Below are 24,812 nucleotides of genomic sequence, written 5' to 3' on the forward strand. Positions count from 1 at the left end.
TGGAGTTCAGAAGAATGAGAGGGGACCTCATAGAAACATTTAAAATTCTGACGGGGTTAGACAGGTTAGATGCAGGAAGAATGTTCCCAATGTTGGGGAAGTCCAGAACCAGAGGTCACAGTCTAAGGATAAGGGGTAAGCCATTTAGGACCGAGATGCGGAGGAACTTCTTCACCCAGAGAGTGGTGAACCTGTGGAATTCTCTACCACAGAAAGTTGTTGAGGCCAATTCACTAAATATATTCAAAAAGGAGTTAGATGAGGTCCTTACTACTAGGGGGATCAAGGGGTATGGCGAGAAAGCAGGAATGGGGTACTGAAGTTGAATGTTCAGCCATGAACTCATTGAATGGCGGTGCAGGCTAGAAGGGCCGAATGGCCTACTCCTGCACCTATTTTCTATGTTTCTATGTTTCTATCATCTAAGTCATTAACAAATACAGTGAATAGTTGAGGCCCCAACACAGATCTCTGTAGGACACCATTAGTCACATCCTGCAATTTGAGTACCTGCCCATTATCCCTCTGACTCCTGCCTCTCAGCCAATTTCCTAACCAGGTTGGTAGTTTGCCCTCAATTCCAGGAGCTTCTACCTTAGTTAACAGTCTCTTATGTAGAACTTTATCAAATGCCTTCTGGAAGTCCATATAAATAACATCCATAGACATTCCCCTGACCACTACTTTAGTCACCTCTTCAAAAAATTAAATCAGGTTCATCAGGCATGACCTGCCTTTTACAAATCTATGCTGGCTCTCTCTGATCAACTTAAAATGTTCAAAGTGTTCAGTCACCCTATCCTTAATTATAGACTCTAGTAATTTCCTGGCAACAGATGTTAGGCTAACTGGTCTAAAGTGCCCTTATTTTCCTCTCTCACCATTCTTAAATAGTGGAGTGACATGCGCAATTTTCCAATCTAAAGGAATGTTTCCTGAATCGAGAGAACTTTGGAAGATTATAGTTAAGGAATCTGCAAATTGCTCACCTACTTCCTTTAAAACCCTGGGATGGAAACCATCTGGTCCTGGGGATTTGTCACTCTTTAGTGCCATTATTTTCTTCATTACTGTTATTTTGCATATGGTAATTTTGTTGAGTCCCTGTCCCTGATTCAATATTAGTTTCCTTGGGATTTCTGGCATGCTTCCTCTTCCACTACTGTAAATGCTGATGCAAAGTAATTATTCAACATGTCTGTCATTTCCTTATTATCATTGACAATATCACCGTCATCAGTTTTCAACAGGCCAACATTGCTCAGGACCACCCTCTCTTTCCTAATCTCATTGTAAAAATGCGTGTGTTGATTTTGATATGCCTTACAAGTTTCTTTCCACACTCTCTTTCTAGCTCTTACTATTTGCTTTGTCACCCTTTGCTGTTCTTTGTATCTTTCCCATTTGCCAGGATCTGTGCTTTTTTGCATTTGTGTATGTCTTTTTCTTAGTTTTATGCTGTCTCTTATCTCTTTAGTTATCCATGACAATTAGAGTTCTTCCCCCTTAGGGATATAAACTAGTTCTATGTCACCTTAAATTCTTTTTCGAACACCTCCCACTGATGTTCTGTCATTTTGCCCATTAACAGATTTGCCCAGTTTACTGTGGGCAATCTCTGTCTCATCACATTGAAGTCAGCCTAACCTAAATCTGGAATCTTAGTAGCTGTTTCGCATTTCTCCCTTTCAAACACTACTTTGAACTCGATCATGAAATGATCACTATTAGATAAATGTTCACGCATCGTTAGGCTGTTAACTAAATCTGGCTCACTACTCGTTACTAAATCTAGTATGGCATGCCTCCTTGTTGCCTCTGGGACATATTGTTGTAGAAAACTATCCTGGATAACTCAAGAAATTCACCACCTTTCTGACGGGTGCTAGTCTGCTGATCCCAAAATGAAAATCCCCCATTAAAACCACTCTGCCTTTGCTACATCCTGTGAAGCGCCTTGGGATGTTTTACTACATTAAAGGCACTATATAAATACAAGTGTTGTTGATAATTGAATCCAATTATTAATCCCCTTGTTTTTTCTTTAATTTAGGAGTTTCCTCTGGTTGATTTCAATTTGAAATGTGCACCCTGGTCACAGTTTAACCAAAGCTGGAGGATGTGATCTTTTATTCTGGTAAGAGGTTTTGGTCTCTCTCGGTCAGACACTGGCCGAAACTTTTTCCTGTTGGGTTGAAGTTGGGACTCCACGCCCCGACTGATGCACAGCCCCAACACACACCCTTTGGCACGCATCAGAAAGTGGGTGGAGATTATTGTGGATTTTTCTGTTGCCTAACTTGTCGCTTTGGCTCCACCCCAAACACGATTTGAGCAGAAGAATTTGTTGGCATTGAAAGGGAGAGAGAGAGAGAGAGAGAGGAACAAGTAATTTCAGCCCTCAAGGGCTCGAGTCTCTCTCAGACTAAAGTCCCAGGCATGGTATTTTAAGAATGCGACAAAGATGGCGTTAGTAGGCAGGGTGCAGAGAAGTGGGCTGTTGGAAGTTTTGGTCAGGGAGAGCTGGCATCGTGTGTTGGCCACTCTGAACGAGGAGAATCTTACCCTGAGCTGCGAGCAGTACGCGGACACCGCCGCCTGGAACGGTCTCACCAATGGAGCTCACTCCACCCCGAGCCGAGCCGGAGCAGGAGCAGGCTCGCAAAGTCCCCAACTGGCATCCCACAGCCCTCAAATAGAGTCCCGCAGCCCCAAAGCTACCGGGGTCCGAAATGCCTTCACCGAGCTCCCGGAGCACATCCCCGAAACCATCAGCAACAAGAAACGAAACGTCAGGGTCATCAAGGTACTTCAGTCAATGTGGGGACAGTGAGAGAATGGAGCAGGAATCGGTAACCTCTCTACTCCGGCTGTACTTACTGCAAGCCCCGCTCTCTGTGTGTTCGAGATAATGGAGTGGTAGTTTTGTAGTAATATATTTTTAACATTAATATACTTAAGTAATCAGTTGCAAGTTTCAAGCGCCAACGATATAAGTAGAAAGTTTGAATGTACAAGGGGTTGTGTGCGATGCGCTGTCATTTAACAGGCGCGGTCATTCTCTGCCTTTCTGACACTGTTTTCCGCACCCTATCTGCACCCCATTCCCAATGACAGCCCAGGGACTGGAGAGCTGCTCACTGCAACACATCTCATTTTTTGGGTCATTCACACCTCCCCTTTTTACAACTCTTGGTCACAATCAACTATTCTACCCCCCCCCCCCCCCCCTCCCCCCAAAAAAAGGAAGGCGGCGGATGTTTTCTAATTAATATCTGTTGATTTAGTTATATAATATATTTATTTATGAATACCTCTTACAATCTCAGTGTATGACTTCGGGATTAGGTTTGCTCTATGACGAAGTTCCAAAGTTGGCACGATTAAAAAAACAAGTGATTAAGACAGTGCTCCAGGCTTCGACTGCTCGGTCACTCTTTCTGCTTTCCCAGCAACTTGCAGCTGTGATGGGGATTTCTAGTTCTGCTGTGATTTTTCGTTCTGACGTTATTTTCTGCTGAGCATTAGTTATGTCAGTTATTTCTTCTTCTGCTTTTAAAACTTTAAAAACATTGTTCACGTGTTTTGCCTTTTCATTGTGTTTTTTTAAAGACTATGTGCCCCGTTAATGATTAACAATGGTCACTAGACTGTAAAAGTCCCCAGCAAGTCTACACAGATGGAAACACCACACGATCTGAGCAAGTAGTAGTTAACCCTTTGAGTACTGAATGCTCCCCTTTGCTTGTTTAGAAGCCGACACCTACATATACATATATATAGTGACTTGCATTTATATAGCGCCTTTAACATAGCAAGAAAATATCTCAAGGTGCTTTACAGAGACACAATACAAAAAAGAATTACTGCAAAAGCACTGTCAGGCACATCTTCAGCAAGCCCTGTATTGTGTCTATCAGTAGAATGTTTTAAAAAAATCATCCTTTGGCGTTGCTGGCAAGGCTGCCATTTATTGTCCACCCTTGAGTTGCCCTGAGAAGGTGGTGATGGGCCACCTTCAACCAACGAGTGGTTTGCTACAACTGAGGGGTTCACAAGGCCACATCAGGGGGCAATCAAGATTCAACTGCATTGGGTGTGAGTGTCAATGAAAGAGCAGGTCAGGACAGCAGGTTTCCTTCCTTAAAGGGACATTAGAGAATCAGTTGGGTTTTTACGATGATCCAACAGCTTCACTTTTACTGAGACCAGCTTTTTATTTCTAGATTTCGTTTTTTAAACTAGGATTTGAACTCTCATTCTACTAGCTTACCAGTCCAGACCTCTAGATTACTAACTACTACAACCCCGTACCAATTAAACCAGTTAGCATTGTTTTTTTTCCATATGTCACTCACTAATCTTAATATAGTAAATATGAACATCATCACAGAGAAGTTGTTAACAATCTGTGAGGAAGTGGATTTCTTATTTTTTAAATTTGGGTTCAAACTGTGGAAGAATTTCCTTGACTTACTTTTACAAACAGTTCCATTATTTAAGTCGGAACTAAGATTTATGCTTGTAGTCTCAAGGAGGCAATGATCGTAAAGGAAGTTACATCAGTTCTCATAACGTACAGACATAAACTACTTTTTGAGCAGATCAGCAGTGCAGTTCTGGCTAATAAGTTCCAGCAAGTACTCTTATAAAGATAAGGACTGACGCATTGTTATACGCTACTCGATTTACAGATAGAACGGTCTCGATTTTTTACAGGAGTGGGGGCGGCTAGAGGGGAGGGTGAAGTAAGGTTGGGGACATGGATTGGCAGAGTCTCGATTTAATAAACCTCTGCAGAGTTCAGGCCCACATCCAGACTAGATTGACAGCCTGGTCGGCGGGCAGGAGCAGGCAGCTAGTGGCAGGAGGCAGTTAGTGGAGGAGATGGGGTGGGGGGGAGGTAAAAGGGCTCTGGACTGGGTTTGAGAGGGGTGGGGTGTGAAGGCTGTGGACAAGGATTGGGAGGGGGATGGTGTTGAAGCCTCTGGCCGCCATTTGGAGGGAGGGGAAAGAACAGTCAAAGGGCCCAACCTTGGCCATGACTTGCATCAGTTTTTTTTGGAGTAATTTGTTTTTTCTGGCATAAGTTTTTAAAAATACCATTTCCCCCCCAAAATTTTCTTCAGAGTAAGTCAGTTAGGTACGATTTTTTTTTAGGTGAGTTTTTTTTTAAAAAGGGGATGATCCCAGACACTTATGCCAGTTTTGGCCATTTATGCCACTTTGGTCAGCAAAAACTTACTCCAAATCCACTTAGCTCACCGTATGTGGCCAGCTCTGAAAAACCTTGCGGGCAGTGAAGAAAAAGCAGCGCACATTCAGCAGACATTAGGGCAGGGATAGGGAAGGGAACCGGAGAGGAGCTCAACAACCAAGCACCAAACATTGCAAGGAAAAGCTCAAACAATTAAAATACTAATAAAAATGAAGTAAATCCTACCGCGATGTCACCGGGGGTGGGGCTACACAGAGCGACTGGAGAAATGCGAGCTGCTGGCCACGATGTCACCGGGGGGGGGCAGAGAGAGAGAGAGGATGCTGGTATACAAAACACTCTTTCTCCCACCGCCCCCCCCCCCCCAAAAAGCACTCTCTTTTTTTCCCCCCACCCCGAAAACACTCTTTCTCTCTCTCTCTTCCCCCCCCCCCCACCCCCACCCCAAACACTTCTCCTCCCACCCCACCCAATCAAAACTCTCGAGCACAACCAATAAATAAAAAATTAAACCTAAGTCCTACCTCGCCCGGGAACTCAGCGGGCCAGCCGGCCGGGGATAGGGTGCAGCGAGATCGGGGCGTCCCTTCGGCCGGGGATAGGGACTGTGAGCATCGGGTCCTGCTCACAGCCCGCAGGACACGCTGGGAGGGCAGAAACATGCGCGCAGCCTTCACCGCGCAGGTGCCGGCACTGTTTTCGCCGCTGGCCTGTTGCTCCGCCCCCCCCCACTTCAGAATGCATGCCACGTCAGGACTCCGGAGACTCGGAATAGCGGCCAGGATGGGACCCCTTTTTTCCGGCGCCGTTTCCAGCGCAAAAAGTCGGCACACTTAAGGTAAGTGCGCCAAAAAAAGGGGTTGGGCAAAGTTGGGCCCAAAGATCGGGAGTGGAGTAGCCTGGCGCAAGGGAGGCCCAATTTGAGGGCTGGAAGGGAATTCCTACCCCTTGTGGCCCACAAGGAAGCCTAACATAAAACTTCAGAACTCAGCACCTGGGTCTGTTCTGGACCAGAATTCGGCTCCTGAGAAGTTTATCCCAGGTTTGGCCCAGGATTAGGCTCCCGAGAGGTTTATCCCATGATCCGACTCCAGGTTTGGCTCAGGAATCGGCTCCAGACAGGTTTGACCTAGGCGGGTTGAAGATGACACTACCTCTCCCCCACTCAGGCTTCAGTTTGATATTGCAAATCCTGAAAACAACATCAGACTCGATCTGCATATTTAAAACAGGACCCTGCTTCCTCCCCGCGTGTTACTATGGGGACATGGCAGGCAAGAAGCGGGGTCGGTAAGTGACTGGCATTATTTTAACTGCCCCTCCCCTGTCTGGTTTTCACCAGATGGGGGCAGTTAAAGTCAGGGCCATAGTTTCAGAAATAGTTACTTTATATCTGTTCTGGCTATTGTCATAGATCTGAATTGTTTTTTCAGTTGATAACAGTCCCTGTAAGATCAAAGATCAAGCATCATGACTTTAGGTGCCATTGTATGAAGTTTTCTGATGGAACAGTTTTAAAATGTGATTATCATACTAACAGAACTGTATTAAACAAAATGTCCTGGACACTTGCCCCACTCAATACACAGGCCCTCTCACAAGTCTACGTCTTAATTCTGGAAATGTGCATATATATTTTAAATTTTCTATTGTTCAGTACAGATTCCTAGCATTCGTAGGGAACAAAAGAACAGGCCTTTCAGCCCCTCAAGTTTGTTCCGAATTGAATTAGATCTTAGCTGATCTGTATCGTAACTCCTCCTCGCCTTGTTTCCATACCCCTTAATAAATATCTATCAGTTTTGAAATTTTCAATTAAGCCCCCAGACCCAACAGCTTTTTGGGGAGCGAGTTCCAGATTTTCACTACCCTTTGTGTAAAGAAGTGGTTCCTGACTTCACCCTGAACGGCCCAGCTCTAATTTTAAGGTTGAGCCCCCTTGTTTTGGACTCCCCCCACCAGAGGAAATAGTTTCTCTCTATCTATCCTATCAACTCCTTTTAATCATCTTAACCACCTTGATTAGATCACCCCTTCATCTTCTAAACTCAAGGGAATACAAGCCTAGTCTGTGCAACCTGACATAATTTAACCCTTTTAGCCCTGATATAATTCTGGTGAATCTGCGGTGCACCCTCTCTCGTGTTTTATTTGTTTTCTTTCAAATTCGTTGATCTATTTGTAAATAAGGTACTGGTGTGTGGGTGGTCACTCCTGCAATCCTGCATTTTTTTAAATTGCACTATTTGAGAGTTTGCACGTACATATGTATTTTCCAAAGTCATTGTACATTTTGATTTGAAATTGCTTGTGGGAGTACATTCACACACAAAGCTTCCGTGCCAGGGAATGCACTGGGAGCAGTGCCGATTCAAGGGTTGAAGTAGCTTGTTTGTTCTTGGCCTCCAGGGGTTTTATATTATCTGGTATAACCTAACATCAGAGAAAGTCTCAATTTGTCCTCTTCCTGTGTCTACATAGCGCAATAATGAGAGATCAGTTTTTCAAAAGAACTGAGTGGCAGGAGCAGTGGCTATTGCATGTACTCCAATGTCTGGCCTAATCTGGAGGAATCTGTCACACAACAATAGTTGCATGGTCTCGCCGCTCCCTAGTTCTGTAGGCGCCTTCAGCCCTACAACCCTCCGACCCTCCCAGATCTCTTCACTCCTCCAATTCTGGCTTCTTGCGCATTCCCGACTTTAATCGCTCCACTAGTTGGCGGCCATGCCTTCAGCTGCCAAGGCCCTAAGCTCTGGAATACTCTCCCTAAATATATCTCCTCCTTTTAAGATGTTCCTTAAAACCTACCTATTTGACCAAGCTTTTGGTCACCTGCCCTAATATCTCCTTCTGTGGCTCAGTGTCAAATTGCCTGTGTTCCAATGTCTGGCCTCATCTGGGTAATCTAATAATTGCTCCTGTGAAGCACGTGGGGATGTTTTACTGCATTAAAGGTGCTATATAAATGCAAGATGTGGTTGTTGCAGGAGCTAAAAAGATAAGTTAAAGTGGATTTGGTTTAATGTCTCATCTGAACAATGGTACCTCCGACAGTGCATTACTCCCTCAATGCTACACTGGAGTGGAGGCATAGATTTTGTGCTCAAGTCTCTGGGGTGGGATGTAGACCCACACTGTTCTTACTCCAAGGTGAGAGTGCTATTCACTGAGCCATGGCTGACACCTTTGAAGTGAACAGGAACTGGGTGGCATGCTGCAGGATTCCAGGAATCTGAGGGGCTACGCGGTTAAAAAACATGCGACTGTGATCTTTACTGATCCTCAAGGTAATGGCGTTTTCTTTTCTCCTTCAAGCAAGAGGTCGGGGGTCTGGGGATCAGCATCAAGGGAGGCAAAGAAAACAAGATGCCAATCCTGATCTCGAAGATCTTCAAAGGTCTGGCGGCTGACCAGACTGAGGCTCTATATGTGGGGGACGCCATCTTGTCAGTGAATGCAGTGGACCTGAGGGATGCGACTCATGATGAGGCGGTACAAGTGTTGAAGAGAGCGGGCAAAGAGGTTCTCCTGGAAGGTAAGCTGGCACTCCCTCATTCTATCAATACCTGACCAAATCAGAATCTATCTTTCTTTACTCTTCGTGATGTGCAACAAGACCGCATTTGAGGGAAGTTTTTATTAACCCAAGTTTTTAAAAAATCCAATCTAAATCTTAACCCTTGGTTTGTCAAAGATGTTGAGTGAATAGTAATTATTAATTGTGTCAGCTGTGCCTCTGAGTCAGGAGGTTGTGGGTTCAAGTCCCCATTCCAGTGACAGCACCAAAATCTATGCTGACACTCTGTGTGGTACTGAGGGAGTGCTGCACTGTCTTTCAGATGAGATGTTAAACTGAAGCCCTTTCTGCTCTCTCGGGTGGATGTAAAAGATCCCATGTAACTATTTTGAAGAGCAGGGGAGTTATCCCCAATGGCCTAACCAATATTTATCCTTCAATCAACACCTAACAAAACCCAGATTATCTGGTCATTATCACATCGCTGTTTGTGGGAACTTGCTGTGCACAAATCAGCTACCGCATTTCCTACATTACAACAGCACTTCAAAAAGTACTTTATGGGTTATTGTTCCTGAATAATGAAATATCATTAGTGCAAGATTTGAGGTTTATTGAGTCCGAACATACAGAAGATACCATTGGAAAGTTAATAGGACTGGTTGAGTAAATTGAAAGGATATCAAAGCTATTTTCTCCCCTTAATTGGTGTCCATTATTTACAATGAGGGTCATAAAAATCTAGCCCTGTGTCATCACATCTTGTAAAACATCTGAGAAAGAAAGACTTGCATTTATATAGCGCCTTTCACAATCTCAATGTCCCAAAGTGCTTTACATCCAGTGAAGTACTTTGGAAGTGTAGTCACTGTTGTAACATGGGAAATGCAGCAGCCAATTTGCGCACAGCAAGTTCCCACAAACAGCAATATGATAAATGACCAGATACTCTGGGTTTTTTTGTGACGTGATTGAGGGATAAATATTGGCAAGTACACCAGGGAGAACTCTCCCTACTCTTCTTTGGAATAGTAGGAATTTTTACATCTACCTTAGAGAGCAGACGGGTTTAACGTCTCATCCAAAAGACGGCACCTCTGATAGTGCAGCACTTCCTCAGTACTGCACTGGGAGTGTCAGCATAGATTTTGTGCTCGAGGGCTAGACTTCGCTACTGCCCACTTAACATCCATTTTAATGCTGAGATGAGGTATATCGCCCATTTAGGAAAAAAATGGAAACTTACGCCCATTTATTGCTCATTATCGCCCAGCGTTACTTTTGACATTTAGTTAAAAAGACAAGCCTGAAGGCTCTGTGCCTCAATGCGAGGAGTATTCGGAATGAGGTGGACAAATTATCTACGCAGATAGCAGTTAACGGATATGGTGGAATTGGCATCACGGAGACATGGCTCCTGGGAACTCAACATCCAGGGGTATTCAACATTTAGGAAGGATAGACAGAAAGGAAAAGGAGGTGGGGTGGTGTTGCTGGTTAAAGAGGAAATTAATGCAATAGTAAGGAAGGACATTAGCTTGGATGCTGTGGAATCTGTATGGGTGGAGCTACGGAATACCAAAGGGCAGAAAACACTAGTGGGAGTTGGGTACAGACCACCAAACAGTAGTAGTGAGTTTGGGGACAGCATCAAACAAGAAATGAGGGATGCGTGCAATAAAGGTACAGCAGTTATCATGGGCGACTTTAATCTACATATTGATTGGGCTAACCAAACTGGTAGCAATGCGGTGGAGAAGGATTTCCGAGAGTGTATTAGGGATGGTTTTCTAGACCAATATGTCGAGGAACCAACTAGAGGACTGGCCATCCTAGACTGGGTGATGTGTAATGAGAAAGGACTAATTAGCAATCTTGTTGTGCGAGACCCCTTGGGGAAGAGTGATCATAATATGGTAGAATTCTTTATTAAGTTGGAGAATGACACAGTTAATTCAGAGACTAGGGTCCTGAACTTAAGGAAAGATAACTTTGATGGTATGAGATGTGAATTGGCTAGAATAGACTGGCGAGTGATACTTAAAGGGTTGACGGTGGATAGGTAATGGCAAACATTTAAAGATCACATGGATGAACTTCATAAATTGTACATCCCTGTCTGGAGTAAAAATAAAATGGGGAACGTGGCTCAACCGTGACTAACAAGGGAAATTAAGGATAGCGTTAAATCCAAGGAAGAGGCATATAAATTGGCCAGAAAAAGCAGCAAACCGGAGGACTGGGAGAATTTTGTAATACAGCAGAGGAGGACAAAGGGTTTAATTAGGAGGGGGGAAATAGAGTATGAGAGGAAGCTTGCAGGGAACATAAAAACTGACTGCAAAAGCTTCTATAGATATGCGAAGAGAAAAAGCTTAGTGAAAACAAACATAGGTCCCTTGCAGTCAGATTCAGATGAATTTATAATGGTGAACAAAGAAATGGTGGACCAGTTAAACAAATACTTTGGTTTTGTCTTCGCGAAGGAAGACACAAATAAGCTTCTGGAAATATTAGGGGACCGAGGGTCTAGTGAGAAGGAGGAACTGAAGGAAATCCTTATTAGGCGGGAAATTGTGTTAGGGAAATTGATGGGATTGAAGGCCGACAGCCTGCATCCCAGAGTAGTTAAGGAGGTAGCCCTAGAAATAGTGGATTCATTGGTGATCATTTTACAACAGTCTATTGACTCTGGATCAGTTCCTATGGACTGGAGGGCAGCTAATGTAACACCACTTTTTAAAAAAGGAGGGAAGAGAGAAAATGGGTAATTATAGACCAGTTAGCCTGACATCAGTAGTGGGGAAAATAGTGGAATCAATCATTAAAGATGAAATAGCCGCACATTTGGAAAGCAGTTATGGGATCGGTCCAAGTCAACATGGATTTATGAAAGGGAAATCCTGCTTGACAAATCTTCGAGAATTTTTTGAGCGTGTAACAGGTAGAGTGGACAAGGGAGAACCAGTGGATGTGGTGTATTTGGACTTTCAAAAGACTTTTGACAAGGTCCCACACAAGAGATTGGTGTGCAAAATTAAAGCACATGGTATTGGGGGGTAATGTACTGACGTGGATAGAGAACTCGTTGGCAGACAGGAAGCAGAGAGTCGGGATAAACGGGTCCTTTTCAGAATGGCAGGCAGTGATTAGTGGGGTACTGCAGGGCTCAGTGCTGGGACCCCAGCTATTTACAATATATATTAATGATTTGGATGAGGGAATTGAGTGTAATGTCTCCAAGTTTGCAGATGACACTAAGCTGGGTGGCAGTGTGAGCTGTGAGGAGGACGCTAAGGCTGCAGGGTGACTTGGACAGGTTAGGTGAGTGGCAAAAGCATGGCAGATGCAGTATATGTGGGCAAGGTGCCGAAAGTAACGCTTGACGATATTATGGCCGTTAGTGATAAATGTGAGATTATCCACTTTGGTGGCAAAAACACGAAGGCACAATATTATCTGAATGGCGGCAGATTAGGAAAAGGTGAGGTGCAATGAGACCTGGGTGTCATGGTACATCAGTCATTGAAAGTTGTCATGCAGGTTCAGCAGGTGGTGAAGAAGGCAAATGGTATGTTGGCCTTCATAGCTAGGGGATTTGAGTATAGGAATAGGGAGGTCTTCCTGCAGTTGTACAGGGCCTTGGTGAGGCCTCACCTGGAATATTGTGTTCAGTTTTGGTCTCCTAATCTGAGGAAGGACATTCTTGCTATTGAGGGAGTGCAGCGAAGGTTCACCACACTGATTCCTGGGATGGCAGGACTGACATATGAGGAGAGACTGGATCGACTGGCCCTGTATTCACTGGAGTTTAGAAGGATGAGAGGGGATCTCATAGAAACATATAAAATTCTGTTGGGACTGGACAGGTTAGATGCAGGAAGAATGTTCCCGATGTTGAAGTCCAGTACCAGGGGACATAGTCTAAGGATAAGGGGTAAGCCATTTAGGACTGAGATGAGGAGAAACTTCTTCACTCAGAGTTGTTAACCTGTGGAATTCCCTACTGCAGAGAGTTGTAGATGCCAGTTGTTCATTGGATATATTCAAGAGGGAGTTAGATATGACCCTTACGGCTAAAGGTATCAAGGGGTATGGAGAGAAAGCAGGAAAGGGGTTCTGAGGTGAATGATCAGCCATGATCTTATTGAATGGTGGTGCAGGCTCGAAGGGCCAAATGGCCTACCCCTGCACCTATTTTCTATGTTTCTATGTTTATGTTTCTAGTTAACGCTGAGAATTAATAATACCGCCAGTCCATTTTTTCCTGCCATAAATGTCAGAAAAATGGAAACTAACGCCCATAATATCGTCGAGCGTTACTTTCGGCATCTCTCCCACATATCGCCGAAAATAGCGCTCACTGAAACAAACGCTAACAAAGTTGCTCTCACCTGAACTTAACCTAGCAGTATGGACGCCATGTTGTAAATCGGACGAGTTTTCATATAAAAGGCCTCTTCAACTTCTGGGGAGTTTTGATGTAATCTGGAGTTATTTTAAGGTGATTTGAACATCTGAACAAACATCTTATCATACTGTGAACGATTTGAATTTATTTTATTTGTTTTAGTAGGTAAATTTATTGTTTGTGAACAATAGGTATAATACTGATTGTTATTGTAACGGGGCCTATAATTTCTCAGCCTGTCTTGATGACTGTGCACATGCTGCAGACTAGAGATGGCAGAAGGTTTATTGAAGAGCATTATGTGCCCAAAGAGGTGGCAGACTGAGGAGGAGGAGGAGGAGGAGGAGGAGAACGAGAACGTACACCCCACACACTTGCAGGGAGAAGCGCTCTTATCTGAGAAAATGCGCAACAATGTTATGTTAAATAAAATTAATTTAATGTGTATTAATTCATACTGAGAACTGTACAAAACACCCCACCCCACCACAAAATTAAAACATTTAAATAACACTTCAAACATAGAGAACACAAATGCAAAAAAACAAGGTACCCCCACCCACTCCTCCCTTCCCCCAAACCTACCAACATTTATTCAATAGCAACAACAACATCAAAATACTCTCAACTCCTGCAGCCATGCACCTCACTTTCCTCCCTCCCCCCCCCCCCCCCACTCGCTTCTCCCCACCTCTACCCCTTCCCCTTCCCCTCACTACTCCAAGCCGCCTTGCCGCACTGCTCCTCAGGGGCTCCTCATTGGGGGGGGGGGGGGGGGATGATTGCAGATCCGCTGGTTGACCGGATGCTGGAGAGGACGACCCCGAGGAGGGAACATCCTCCAAGCCAGAAGCAAGAGCTTCCTTTCTGGCATGTGTCGTTGGCAATGGGGGTGCGGCACCTTGGGGTTCAGTGCCACGTTCTGGGAGCACTGGTAGTCCTCTGGCACCAGTGTTCCTGGCTATCATCTCCAGGGCCTCCGCTATCCACGGCATGTACTCTGTCATGGTCGTGGATATGGTGGTCAGCTGTTGGGATATACCCCCCATTGTCTGGAGGATCAGCTGACCTATGTCAACACTCCTCCTGGACAAGTGTAGCATGTCCCCGCCCAGATCAGCCGCTCGTAGAGCAGTCCTATTGCGTCAAACCAACTTCTGCGGGGTCGGCACGGGCATGGAGACATTTGGGGTGCCCTGCGGCAAAGTGCTTGGGCCCACTACCTCCACGGTGGAGGAGGACATGGCTGCAGGAGCACTAGATGTCATCGGTGTAGTTGACATGATGGAGCTTATTGCTGCAGGCTCCTCCAGCTCCTCACTGTTGTCAGTGGAGATGGCACCCTGCAGCTCCACGGGAGAGATTCGGGGCTCCTCACCACCAGAATGACGATCCCCCGCTGAGGTCGCCGCCGGATCCGCACCTTGCCTCGGTGGTGTTGCTTGTGACTGCGCTGTCGGCTGAGCTACAAAACATAAATGAGGTACATGGAGGAGAAGGGGGTGCTAGGGTCACAGGGTGATTCAAACGCCACACACAGCATATGCACAAGAACAGCACGACCACTTTCAAAATAATCACACACATCACAGTTAATGAACATAACCAAATTCTGCATTACAATGATTTTCATGAGCCCATCATTAATTACATAACACTTTCATCAATCATATATTGTATGGATATGAGTGGGTGTGGCATCTATTGACTTTACATCACGCAATGGTGTATACTTTACTCACGTGGCATCACATCACGTTCTGCTGCTGCATTCATGGCCGACCGGGGTGGATCCCCACTAGTGCCAGCGCCCGTTCCTCAAGGTCAATCCGCTCACACATGACTGGTGGGTCGCCACCCGTGCGCCGTTGCTCGGCCCTATTCTTCGAAAGCTGCTTCTGTAAAAGGTAACAGCAGCACGACATGGCATAAGATCATTGCGTGAGATCATTGCTAGGTACTGTCACAGATATTGATAGTCACCATCATCATAGGCAGTCCCTCGAAGTGAGGATGACTTGCTTCTATGCCAAAAAGGGATGAGTTCACAGGTGTTTCAATGAAGGACCTCATATTCCAGATCCAGAACTACATCGTGGAGGGTGGAAGATGCCTGTGTGTGGATTTTTTTTTAAAACATGTGGTGGCCGTTGCACACCAGCCACCACACACTCTTGACAGAGCTAGGTCTTGGTCCAGTGGCAAGGATTACCCAAGACAACTGGAGACCAACTCTGCTGCACAGATTGAGCGCGCACACGTATCGCAGTGTGGGCTGGTCCGTGCTGCCCCTGGGCCCTTTCCTTTTCTGGGCCCCAGATTCACGCCTCTCCGGGGCCCCGGTCACTTCCCTCCTCGGACTCTTGCCGCTCCTTTGCCCCGAGCTCGCCACTCCTGCTGTACCTGCCTGCACTGCAATCAACGACCTGGCTTCGTAGCCGCACGCTGCTCCCTCCAATGGCCCCGGCCTGCTGATGGTCTTGCAGGCCGGGACCTCGCCGACCTCCGGGCCGAGCCACCGCACGCCGCTCCCCCCAATGGCCCCGGCCCGTCGATGGTCCCACAGGCCGGGACCGCGATAGTGATAGATACTGATAGAACACATAACCAATAGATATTATAATTATTATTATTATTAACCTAAAGACGTACACCGTAAATGTAGGCTTTGAGTAAAACATTCCCGGTCTAACTGCAATACATCAGATCTAAAGTTATTCACTCATTACACTTACTATTCTGATTATATAAATATATAAGCAAATGTAATACTTACTCTGCCGGAGCCGACAAGGTCGTTCCAGTGCTTGCGGCACTGGTTGCCTTCACGCACTTTATGCGTCACCGACGAGACCACCTCAGCTATCTCGGCCCAAATTTTTTGGTAAACCTTCGGGTTGGGCTTCCCACGCCTACCCCGGGTCAATTGACCCTAATGTGACTCCACTTCCTGCAGGAGGGCAGCAATGCCTCGTTGGAGAATCTCCTAGCTCGTCTTCGTCCTCCCAACTCCATTTCCTCTCCAACTTCACTACTCTCACCAGCCCCCTCCCCCTGCCGCTTTTACTACATTACAACAGTGACTACACTTCAAAAGTACTTAACTGGCTGTAAAGCACTTTGGGACGTCCTAAGGTTGTGAAAGGTGCTATATAAATGCAAGTCTTTTCCCTGTGTCATGTTATTTGGAGATAGACTATAATGATGGTTCATATGAAAGGGTTTTATACACCATTTGCAGTGAATCTCACAGACTGTTCTGTCATAGTGAAACAAGTTACAGCTGAATGAATGCAGACACCAAATTCAGTGTTTTGTTGACCTAAGCAACTCCTAGGAATGTCTTTTGCGAAGATAGAGATCACTGGGTGTGTAAAGGGCACTGCGAAATGATAAGCTAGAGACTTATTTCAGACATAAAACTTTTTTATTAAAATGAGCAGAAAATTATTGGAGCTGCAGGCACTGGAAGGGTACCAGCTGATGGGATGGAATGGCTAGGTGATCCATGACAGAGGTTCAGATGTAAGCTGTGTTATACAGCATTCAGTCGAGCAGCAATTGAAGCAATGCTCTCCCTGGATGAGACTTACGATGTCTACCGCACAATCAGGCTGATTATTGCAGTTTAAATGACAAACGAGAGTGGTTACCACTTCAGTGCTACATTAGATTCTGAGCATTTGAACAGAGAAAGAAAGGCAAAAGAAAGCACAGTTGATTGTAGAGGCTTATTTTGTGAAATTAAAATCAATTCATTCATTTTTTGATTTTTTTTAAAAATTCTGGGACAAAAATCTCCAAGCAATTGACACTCGTAGAATAGCTGGTGAAAAATGGAACCAGTGCCAGTTCTAAAAGATTTGAAAGTCACTTTCAATGATGACACAGCTAGACTGATAGCTAGCTATTTATAAAGTGCTACCAAGTATTGCCACTATCAACTGTGTCTCAGTGAGTAGCAATCTCACCTCTGAGTGCAAAGGTTGTGGGTTCAAGTCTCAGCAGAGAACTGAGCACAAAATTACCAAAAGAACCAGAAGCGACATGAGAAAAAACTTCATTATGCAACGAGTGGTTAGGAATTGGAATGCATTGCCTGATAGAGTGGTGGATATAGATTCAATTGTAGCTTTTAAAAGGCAATTGGATAAATACTTGAGGGAGAAAAAAATTGCAGGGATATGGGGAAAGAGCAGCGATGTGGAAATAACTGGGTTGCTCTTCAAAAGAGTTGGCACAAACTTGATGGGTCAAATGGCCTCCTTCTGTGCTGTACTATTCTATGATTCTATAATCTAGGCTGATACGCCTAGTGCAGTACTGAGCACTGCACATGACGGAGGTGCCATCTTTCGGATAAGATGTTACACTCTCTCAGGTGCCATGCGTGCCATGTAAAAGATCCCATGGCACTATTTGCAGAAGAGCAGGGGAGTTCTCCCTGGTGTCCTGGGCACCAGTATTTATATCTCAACCAACGACACCAAAAAAAAACATATTATCTAGTTGCTGTGCACAAATTGACTGCTATGTTTCCTACATTAAAACAATAATTACGTTTCAAAACATACTTAATTTGCTGTAAAGCTCTTTGGAATATTTGAGGTCATGAAAGGAGCTATATAAATGCAAGTCCTTCTATATATGAAATTTTGTGTTCTATAGGCATATAAATAGTAAACGGATAGTAAGAGGATGGGGGTGGGCGATTAAGGATTAAAATGGAGACCTACGCATGGAGGCAGAAGGCATGGCTGAGATACTAAATGAGTACTTTGCATCTGTTTTCACCAAGGAAGATGATGCTGCCAAAGTCTTAGTGAAAGAGGAGGTAATTGAGATACTGGATGGGAAAACATTGATAAAGAGGAGGTACCAGAAAGACTGGTTGTACTTAAAGTCACCAGGACCGGATGTTGAGGGAAGTAAACGTGGTTGCGGAGGTACTGGCCATAATCTTCCAATCCTCCTTGGATACGGGGCTGGAGCCAGAGGCCTGGGGAATTGCAAATGTTGCACGCTTGTTCAAAAAAGGGTGTAAGGGTAAACCCAGCAACTATACTCCAGTCAGTTTAACCTCGGCAGTGGAGAAACTTTTAAAAATAATAATCCAGGACAAAATTAACAATCACTTGGACAAGTGTGGATTAATCAAGGAAAGCCAACACGGATTTGATAAAGGTAAATTGTGTTTAACTAACTTGAATGAACTTTTTGATGAGGTAACAGAGAGGGTTGATGTGGTGTACATGGACTTCCAAAAGGCTTTTGATAAAGAACTACATAATAGGCTTGCCGACAAAGTTGAAGCCCATGGAATAAAAGGGACAGTGGCAGCATGGATACAAAATTGGCTAAGTGACAGGAAACAGAGAGTCGTGGTGACCAGTTGTTTTTCGGACTGGAAGAAATTATACAGTGGTGTTCCCCAAGGGTCAGTACTAGGACCACTGTTTTTCTTGATATATATTAATGACTTGGACTTGGGTGTACAGGGCACAATTTCAAAATTTGCAGATGATACAAAACTTGGAAGTATAATGAACAATGAGGAAAATAGTGACAGACTTCAAGAGGACACAGACAGGCTGATGGAATGGGTGGACGTGTGGCAAATTAAATTTAACACAGAAATGTGCGAATTGATACATTTTGGTAGGAAGAACAAGGAGAGCCAATATAAACTAAAGGTTACAATTCTAAGGAGGGTGCATAAACAGAGAGACCTGGGAGTATATGTGCACAAATCATTGAAGGTGGCAGGGCAGATTGAGAAAGCGGTTAAAAAATGCATACAGGATCCTGGGCTTCATAAATAGAGGCATAGAGTACAAAAACAAGGAGATTGTGATGAACTTTTATAAAACACTGGTCTGACCTCAACTGGTGTATTGTGTCCAATTCTAGGCACTGCACTTTAGTAAGGATGCAAAGGCCTTAGAGAGGGTGTAGAAAAGATTTACAAGAAAGGTACCTGGGAGGAGGGACTTCAGTTACATGGATAGACTGGATAAGTTGGGGTTGTTTTCCTTACAGCAGAGAAGGTTGAGAGATTTGATAAAGATGTTTGAAATCATGAGGGGTCTAGACAGAGTAGATAGTGAAACTTTTCCCATTGGTGTAGGGCCGAGAACCAGAGGTCACGGATTTAAGGTGATTGGCAGAAGAACCAAAGGCGACATGAGGAAAAACCTTTATTGCATGTGGTTAGGATCTGGAATGTACTGCCTGAAAGGGTGGTGGAGGCAGATTCAATCGTGGCTTTCAAAAGAGAATTGGATAAGTACCCGAAGGGAAAAAAAATACAGGGCTACAGGGAAAGGGCGGGGGATCGGGACTAGCTGCAGTGCTCTTGCAGAGAGCTGGCACAGGCTCGATGGGCTGAATGGCCGCCAGCTGTAACCATTCTATGATTCACCATGATTCTATAATTGTTTCTAATCTAATGCAACAAGTACATTAGAGTTCTGTACTTCAGGCTGCAGTACACCGCACTTTGTTGAGGGTTGTGGCTCGGGAGAAACATTTTACATTGGAGTCATACATCCTAATAACACTCATGCTCTTAATACTGCTTGCTGCTGTGATCAACTGATATTGTCAGCACCCAAAGCAGTGGTTAGCAAACTCCGTCACATCATGTGATGGATATATTGAACATAATCACTTCAGCAAGTCAGCTTGCTGGTACTAACCATTGTAGATTAACAAATGGCAGTCCTTGTAAGAAATAATAGTGATGAATTACATTGAATTATGTAGAATTTACAGTACAGAAATAGGGCATTCGGTCCAACTGGTCTATGCCAGTATTTATGCTCCACTCGAGCCTCCTCCAATCCTATTTCCATCTCATCCCACCAACATATCCTTCTATTTCTTTCTCCCTCATGTGCTTATCTGCCTTCCCCTTAAATGTATCTATACTATTTGTCTCACTCACATCTTGTGGTAGCGAGTTCCACATTCTCATCACTCTGGGTAAAGAAGTTTCTCCTGAATTCCCTATTGGATTTGTTAGTAACTTATATTTATGATCCCTAATTTTGGTTTCCCCCCCGAGTGGAAACATCTTCTCTACATCAACCCTGTGAAGTTCAAAGTCTTTAAGGCACTGTGCTGATTTTATTTAAATTCTCATTGGTGGGCACTCTCCAGTACTTCACCCACATGGTCGTTCATCATATCTGAGTGTTGACAATGATGGTTTGTTGCTTCCTCGATCATGGGAGGGCGTGATAGCTGAGTCTGAATCAGTTCATGCCTGACAACGGCCACCTGTCCCCGCTCCCCCGTCCCGCTCTCAACCACCACTGCCCCACACAACACACACACACTTTCCAGCAGTGGTTAGCAACTAAGTGTAGGAAAGCTGATCTTACTTCCTCCTCATAGTCCAAGAATTCACAATCTAATTTAGTGCTCCAACTTGTGCCATGGATGAGATTAGAGGGTGGATTAAGCCTGAGATCTTCCTGATCTATGTAACTCAGCACACATCCAACAGTGCCTTTAGGCGAGATGTAAAGGTATTATATCGAGTAGTGAAAAGGTTCTTCGTGAAGATAAATCAGTCCTGCATTGCGATAATTAATTCAGTGTCGACTCAAAAGGCACTAGCAGTGCTTTCTTCATTTTAACTTTCTACCCATCTTCAAAATAGTGCCGTGGGATCTTTTACATGCACCTTAGAGAACTAACAGGTCCTCAGTTTAATGTCTCATCTGAAAACGGCACCTCCTGACAGTGCGGTACTCCCTCAGTCTAAAGTGCGACATCCCCACTGACACCTGGGAGTCGTTGGCCATAGATCGCCCTAAGTGGAAGAAGTACATTCGGGAGGGCGCTGAGCTCCTCGAGTATTGTCGCCGAGAGCATGCAGAAATCAAGCGCAGGCAGCGGAAGGAGCATGCGGCAAACCAGGCTCCCTGCCCACCCTTTCCCTCAACGACTATCTGTCCCACCTGTGACAGAAACTGTGGTTCTTATATTGGACTGTACAGTCACCTAAGAGCTCATGCTAAGAGTGGAAGCAAGTCTTCCTCGATTCTGAGGGACTGCCTATGATGACTCCCTCAGCCTAGATTATGTGCTCAAATCTCTGGAGTGGGATTATGAACCCATGCCTTCGAACTCAGAGGTGAGAGTGCTACTTTTGAGCTAGGAGCCAGTTAAATAATGAATTGGAATTGTACCATGTTAAATACCATTGTTCGTTACATTATTTAAAAACAGAAGCACTATTTCTATTGAAGAAGCTCATTGAGAACCATTGAAGAAGCAGCTTTTGTTGCTAGTATACTTGCTGCCCATGTTCATACTGTGCCGTTCCTTTCACACACACACAACATGTCGGCAATAGAGATTGGGAGCTTTTTTGTCTACTTTCCAGGGACTCATGAATTCAGCAGCTATCAGCAAGATTCCTTCACATCACTTGCTGAGCTCGTCCACTTCAGTGTCTAGCCCAAGACCAGAACTCCTATTTCTTTTCCTACTTTCCATGTGGACTCAATGTTTGGTTGTTAGAGTTAGGAAAGGAAACGCTTAGATCCAGTAGGGAGAAGCAGTTTCCTCTGGCAAGTGAGTCAGGTTGGCAAAAATTCTAGAGGAGAAATGAGGTGAAATGTTTTCACACACAGGATTAAGATCTGGATCACACTACCTGAAAGGGTGGTGAATCCGATTCCATTGGAACTTTCAAAAGGCAATTGGACATGCACTTGAAGAGGACGAATTTGCAGAGCTACAGGGAAAGAGCAGGGGGAGTGGGACTAATTAGACAGCTCTTTCAAAGAGTGGCTCCGGCATGATGGGCCGAATGGTCTCCTGTGCTGTATGACTTATGATTCGAAGTACCTTCAATGTGAAGTTGCAAGTGGTACTTTTTTAAACATTATGCATTGTCACTAGCTATATACTGAAATGTGAATGGCTACCCTCAGTTCATGTTATTAAGGACAGAATCCAAGGGGATATCTTCCAGTAACATTAGTCAAGTGGATTGTCCTCCCCCCTCCTCTAATGCATTGATCTGCCATACACCAGTGTTGTCCATTTAACTAGTCTATTTTCAGACTGACTTGAGGAGAAACGCTAAGCATCAGATTCATAATGATGCTACAAGTATTGGTATACTTTGATCGATCTACGTCATTCTTTGGAGAGATGTGCAGGGCCCATTGAACATGACCGTTGGATTTTATTAGTAGCACTAGTGGAAGGCTGACTGGTAATCCTCCCTTTGAACCCTGTATAAGGAGAAACTGTTTGCAGTGGCAGAAGGGTCAGTAATCAGAGGGCACAGATTTAAGGTGATGGGCAAAAGAACCAGAGACGACATAAGGAAACATTTTTTTTGTTATGTTATGATCTGGAATGGAATGCACTGCCTGAAAGGGTGGTGGAAGCAGATTCAATAGTAACTTTCAAAAGGGAACCGGATAAATACTTGAAAAGGAATAAAAATGCGGGCTGTGGGTAAAGAGTAGGGGGAGTGGTATTAATTGGATAACTCTACCAAAGAGCCGACACGGGCACGATGGGCCTCTTTCTGTGCTGTATCATTCTTTATTCTATGATTCTACGATTACTTAAAAGTTCTTTGCAAATGATGAAAAAGGTATATTAAATTATTTTGCCCAATGACAGTGTCTCTTTAAGCCCCAATCCAAAGTGAGATTTACTTGTTATAGTATAATTTTGTATGGTCAGGGTTCAAAGGAAAGATTACCAGCACTGTTCCTTCTAATTTTCTTTTGGCTGTGAGGCCCCTTTAAGTGGCTGAGCGGCCCATTCAAATTTCCACGCAAGTGCAGTTTCTCCCCTTTAGAAGCTGGTGAGCAGCCTGCGCAGGACCTCCAGACCGCACAGCGTAGCTGGAACGTTGGTAACCAGTCAACCTTCTATTAGTGCTAATCAAATCCAATCATTGTGTTCAATGAATCCTGCACCTCTCTCCAACAGTAAAAGTTAGAGCAGCATCATGTCCCCTCAGGTTTATGATTGTTCCTAACGAATGCCACTAGCTGAAAGCAATGTTTCAAATCTCACCCTTTTCCAAGATTTTAAGAAGTGGCAATCCAAAGTAGGAGCGGAACGCTGTGTCTATACTGAATGAGCCACATCTCCAATACAATCATAGAATGATACAGCACAGAAGGAGGCTCTTTAGCCCATCTTATCTGTGTTGGCTCTCTGAGCTATCCAATTAGTCCCACACCACTACTCATTCCTCATCGACCTGCAATTTTTTTCCTTTTCAAGTATTTAACCTATTCTCTTTCAGGCAGTACATTCCAGATCATCATAACTCACTACATTAAACAAAAAGCTTTTTCTCCCCTCTGGTTCTTTTGCCAAATATTTTACATCTGTGTCCTCTGGTTACCCACCCTTCTGCCACTGGAAACAGTTTCTGTTAATTTACTCCATCAAAACCCTTCGGAAAAGACAAAATCCTGGAAAAGGGACTCCACTATGGATAGAAAAATCACAGTTGGTGTTCCTTCCAAAGTTTCCTATTGGAAGGGCTAGATCATAGAATCGACCATATAATCATTTAGTTAGAGGCGTTATTGGCATACTTTCAACAAAGCGATTTTGGACTCTGCTGGGGTGTCTGGTGCTATGAAAGCCGCCCCGATTGCACTGCACCAGCATGAGCCATTATCCTGGAGCATTCCTTTAATGTTAAAATAAGTAAAACATTTTTTGATAAAACATAACAATATAGAGCAGAACAATTGGTGATGGCACATCTGTACAGCGCTATAGAAATGTAAGTCTGTCTTTCTTTTATTTGTGCAGCTGCAAATTTTTAAGTTACAGAAAGAGATCCTGAAATTAAATGATTCTTTGCTCAATGTGGCTTCCCAGAACAAGCTAACACCAACACAGAAACCGCGGATCAGTGTAAGCTCTGTTATTTTTTTTGATTGACCATATGATTGGTGTCACACTTTAGAAACTACCTCAAGGCCTTGGAGAGGGTGCAGAGGAGGTTTGCTAGAATGGTACCAGTGATGTGGGACTTCAGTTATGTGGAGAAACTGGAGAAGCCAAGTTAGCTGACGATACAAAGATGGGAGGAAAAGCAATGTGTGAGGAGGACATAAAAAATCTACAAAAGGACATAGACAAGCTAAGTGAGTGGCCAAAAATTTGGCAGATGGAGTATAATGTTGCAAAGTGTGAGGTCATGTACTTTGGCAGAAAAAAATCAAAGAGCAAGTTATTATTTAAATGGAGAAAGATTGCAAAATGCTGCAGTACAGCGGGACCTGGGAGTACTTGTGCATGAAATACAAAATGATAGTATGCACGTACAGCAAGTGATCAGGAAGGCCAATGGAATCTTGGCCTTTATTGCAAAGGGGATGGAGTATAAAAGCAGGGAAGTCTTGTTACAGCTGTACAGGATATTGGTGAGGCCACACCTGGAATACAGCGTGCAGTTTTGGTTTCCATATTTACGAAAGGATATACTTGCTTTGGAGGCAGTTCAGAGAAGGTTCACTTGGTTGATTCCGGGGATGAGGGGTTGACTTATGAGGAAAGGTTGAGTAGGTTGGGCCTCTACTCATTGGAATTCAGAAGAATGAGAGGTGATCTTATCAAAACGTATAAGATTATGAAGGGGCTTTACAAGGTGGATGCAG

The 24,812-nt window shown here is 44.3% G+C and overlaps 1 protein-coding gene across 1 annotated transcript in view; it reads left to right on the forward strand.

Moving 5' to 3' along the window:
- The first annotated feature begins 2,260 nt into the window (after positions 1-2,260).
- The window catches only part of sntb1 (syntrophin, basic 1), a 198,613-nt gene continuing 176,061 nt past the window's right edge, over positions 2,261-24,812 (forward strand). The window contains exons 1-2 of the mRNA XM_070888787.1: positions 2,261-2,806; positions 8,537-8,756. Coding sequence (XP_070744888.1) covers positions 2,465-2,806; positions 8,537-8,756 — 562 coding nt within the window. The 5' untranslated portion in view covers positions 2,261-2,464. The remainder of the gene's footprint in view (positions 2,807-8,536; positions 8,757-24,812) is intronic.

This window comes from Pristiophorus japonicus, chromosome 1 (genome assembly GCF_044704955.1).
Source record: "Pristiophorus japonicus isolate sPriJap1 chromosome 1, sPriJap1.hap1, whole genome shotgun sequence".
Lineage (NCBI taxonomy): Eukaryota > Metazoa > Chordata > Chondrichthyes > Pristiophoridae > Pristiophorus > Pristiophorus japonicus.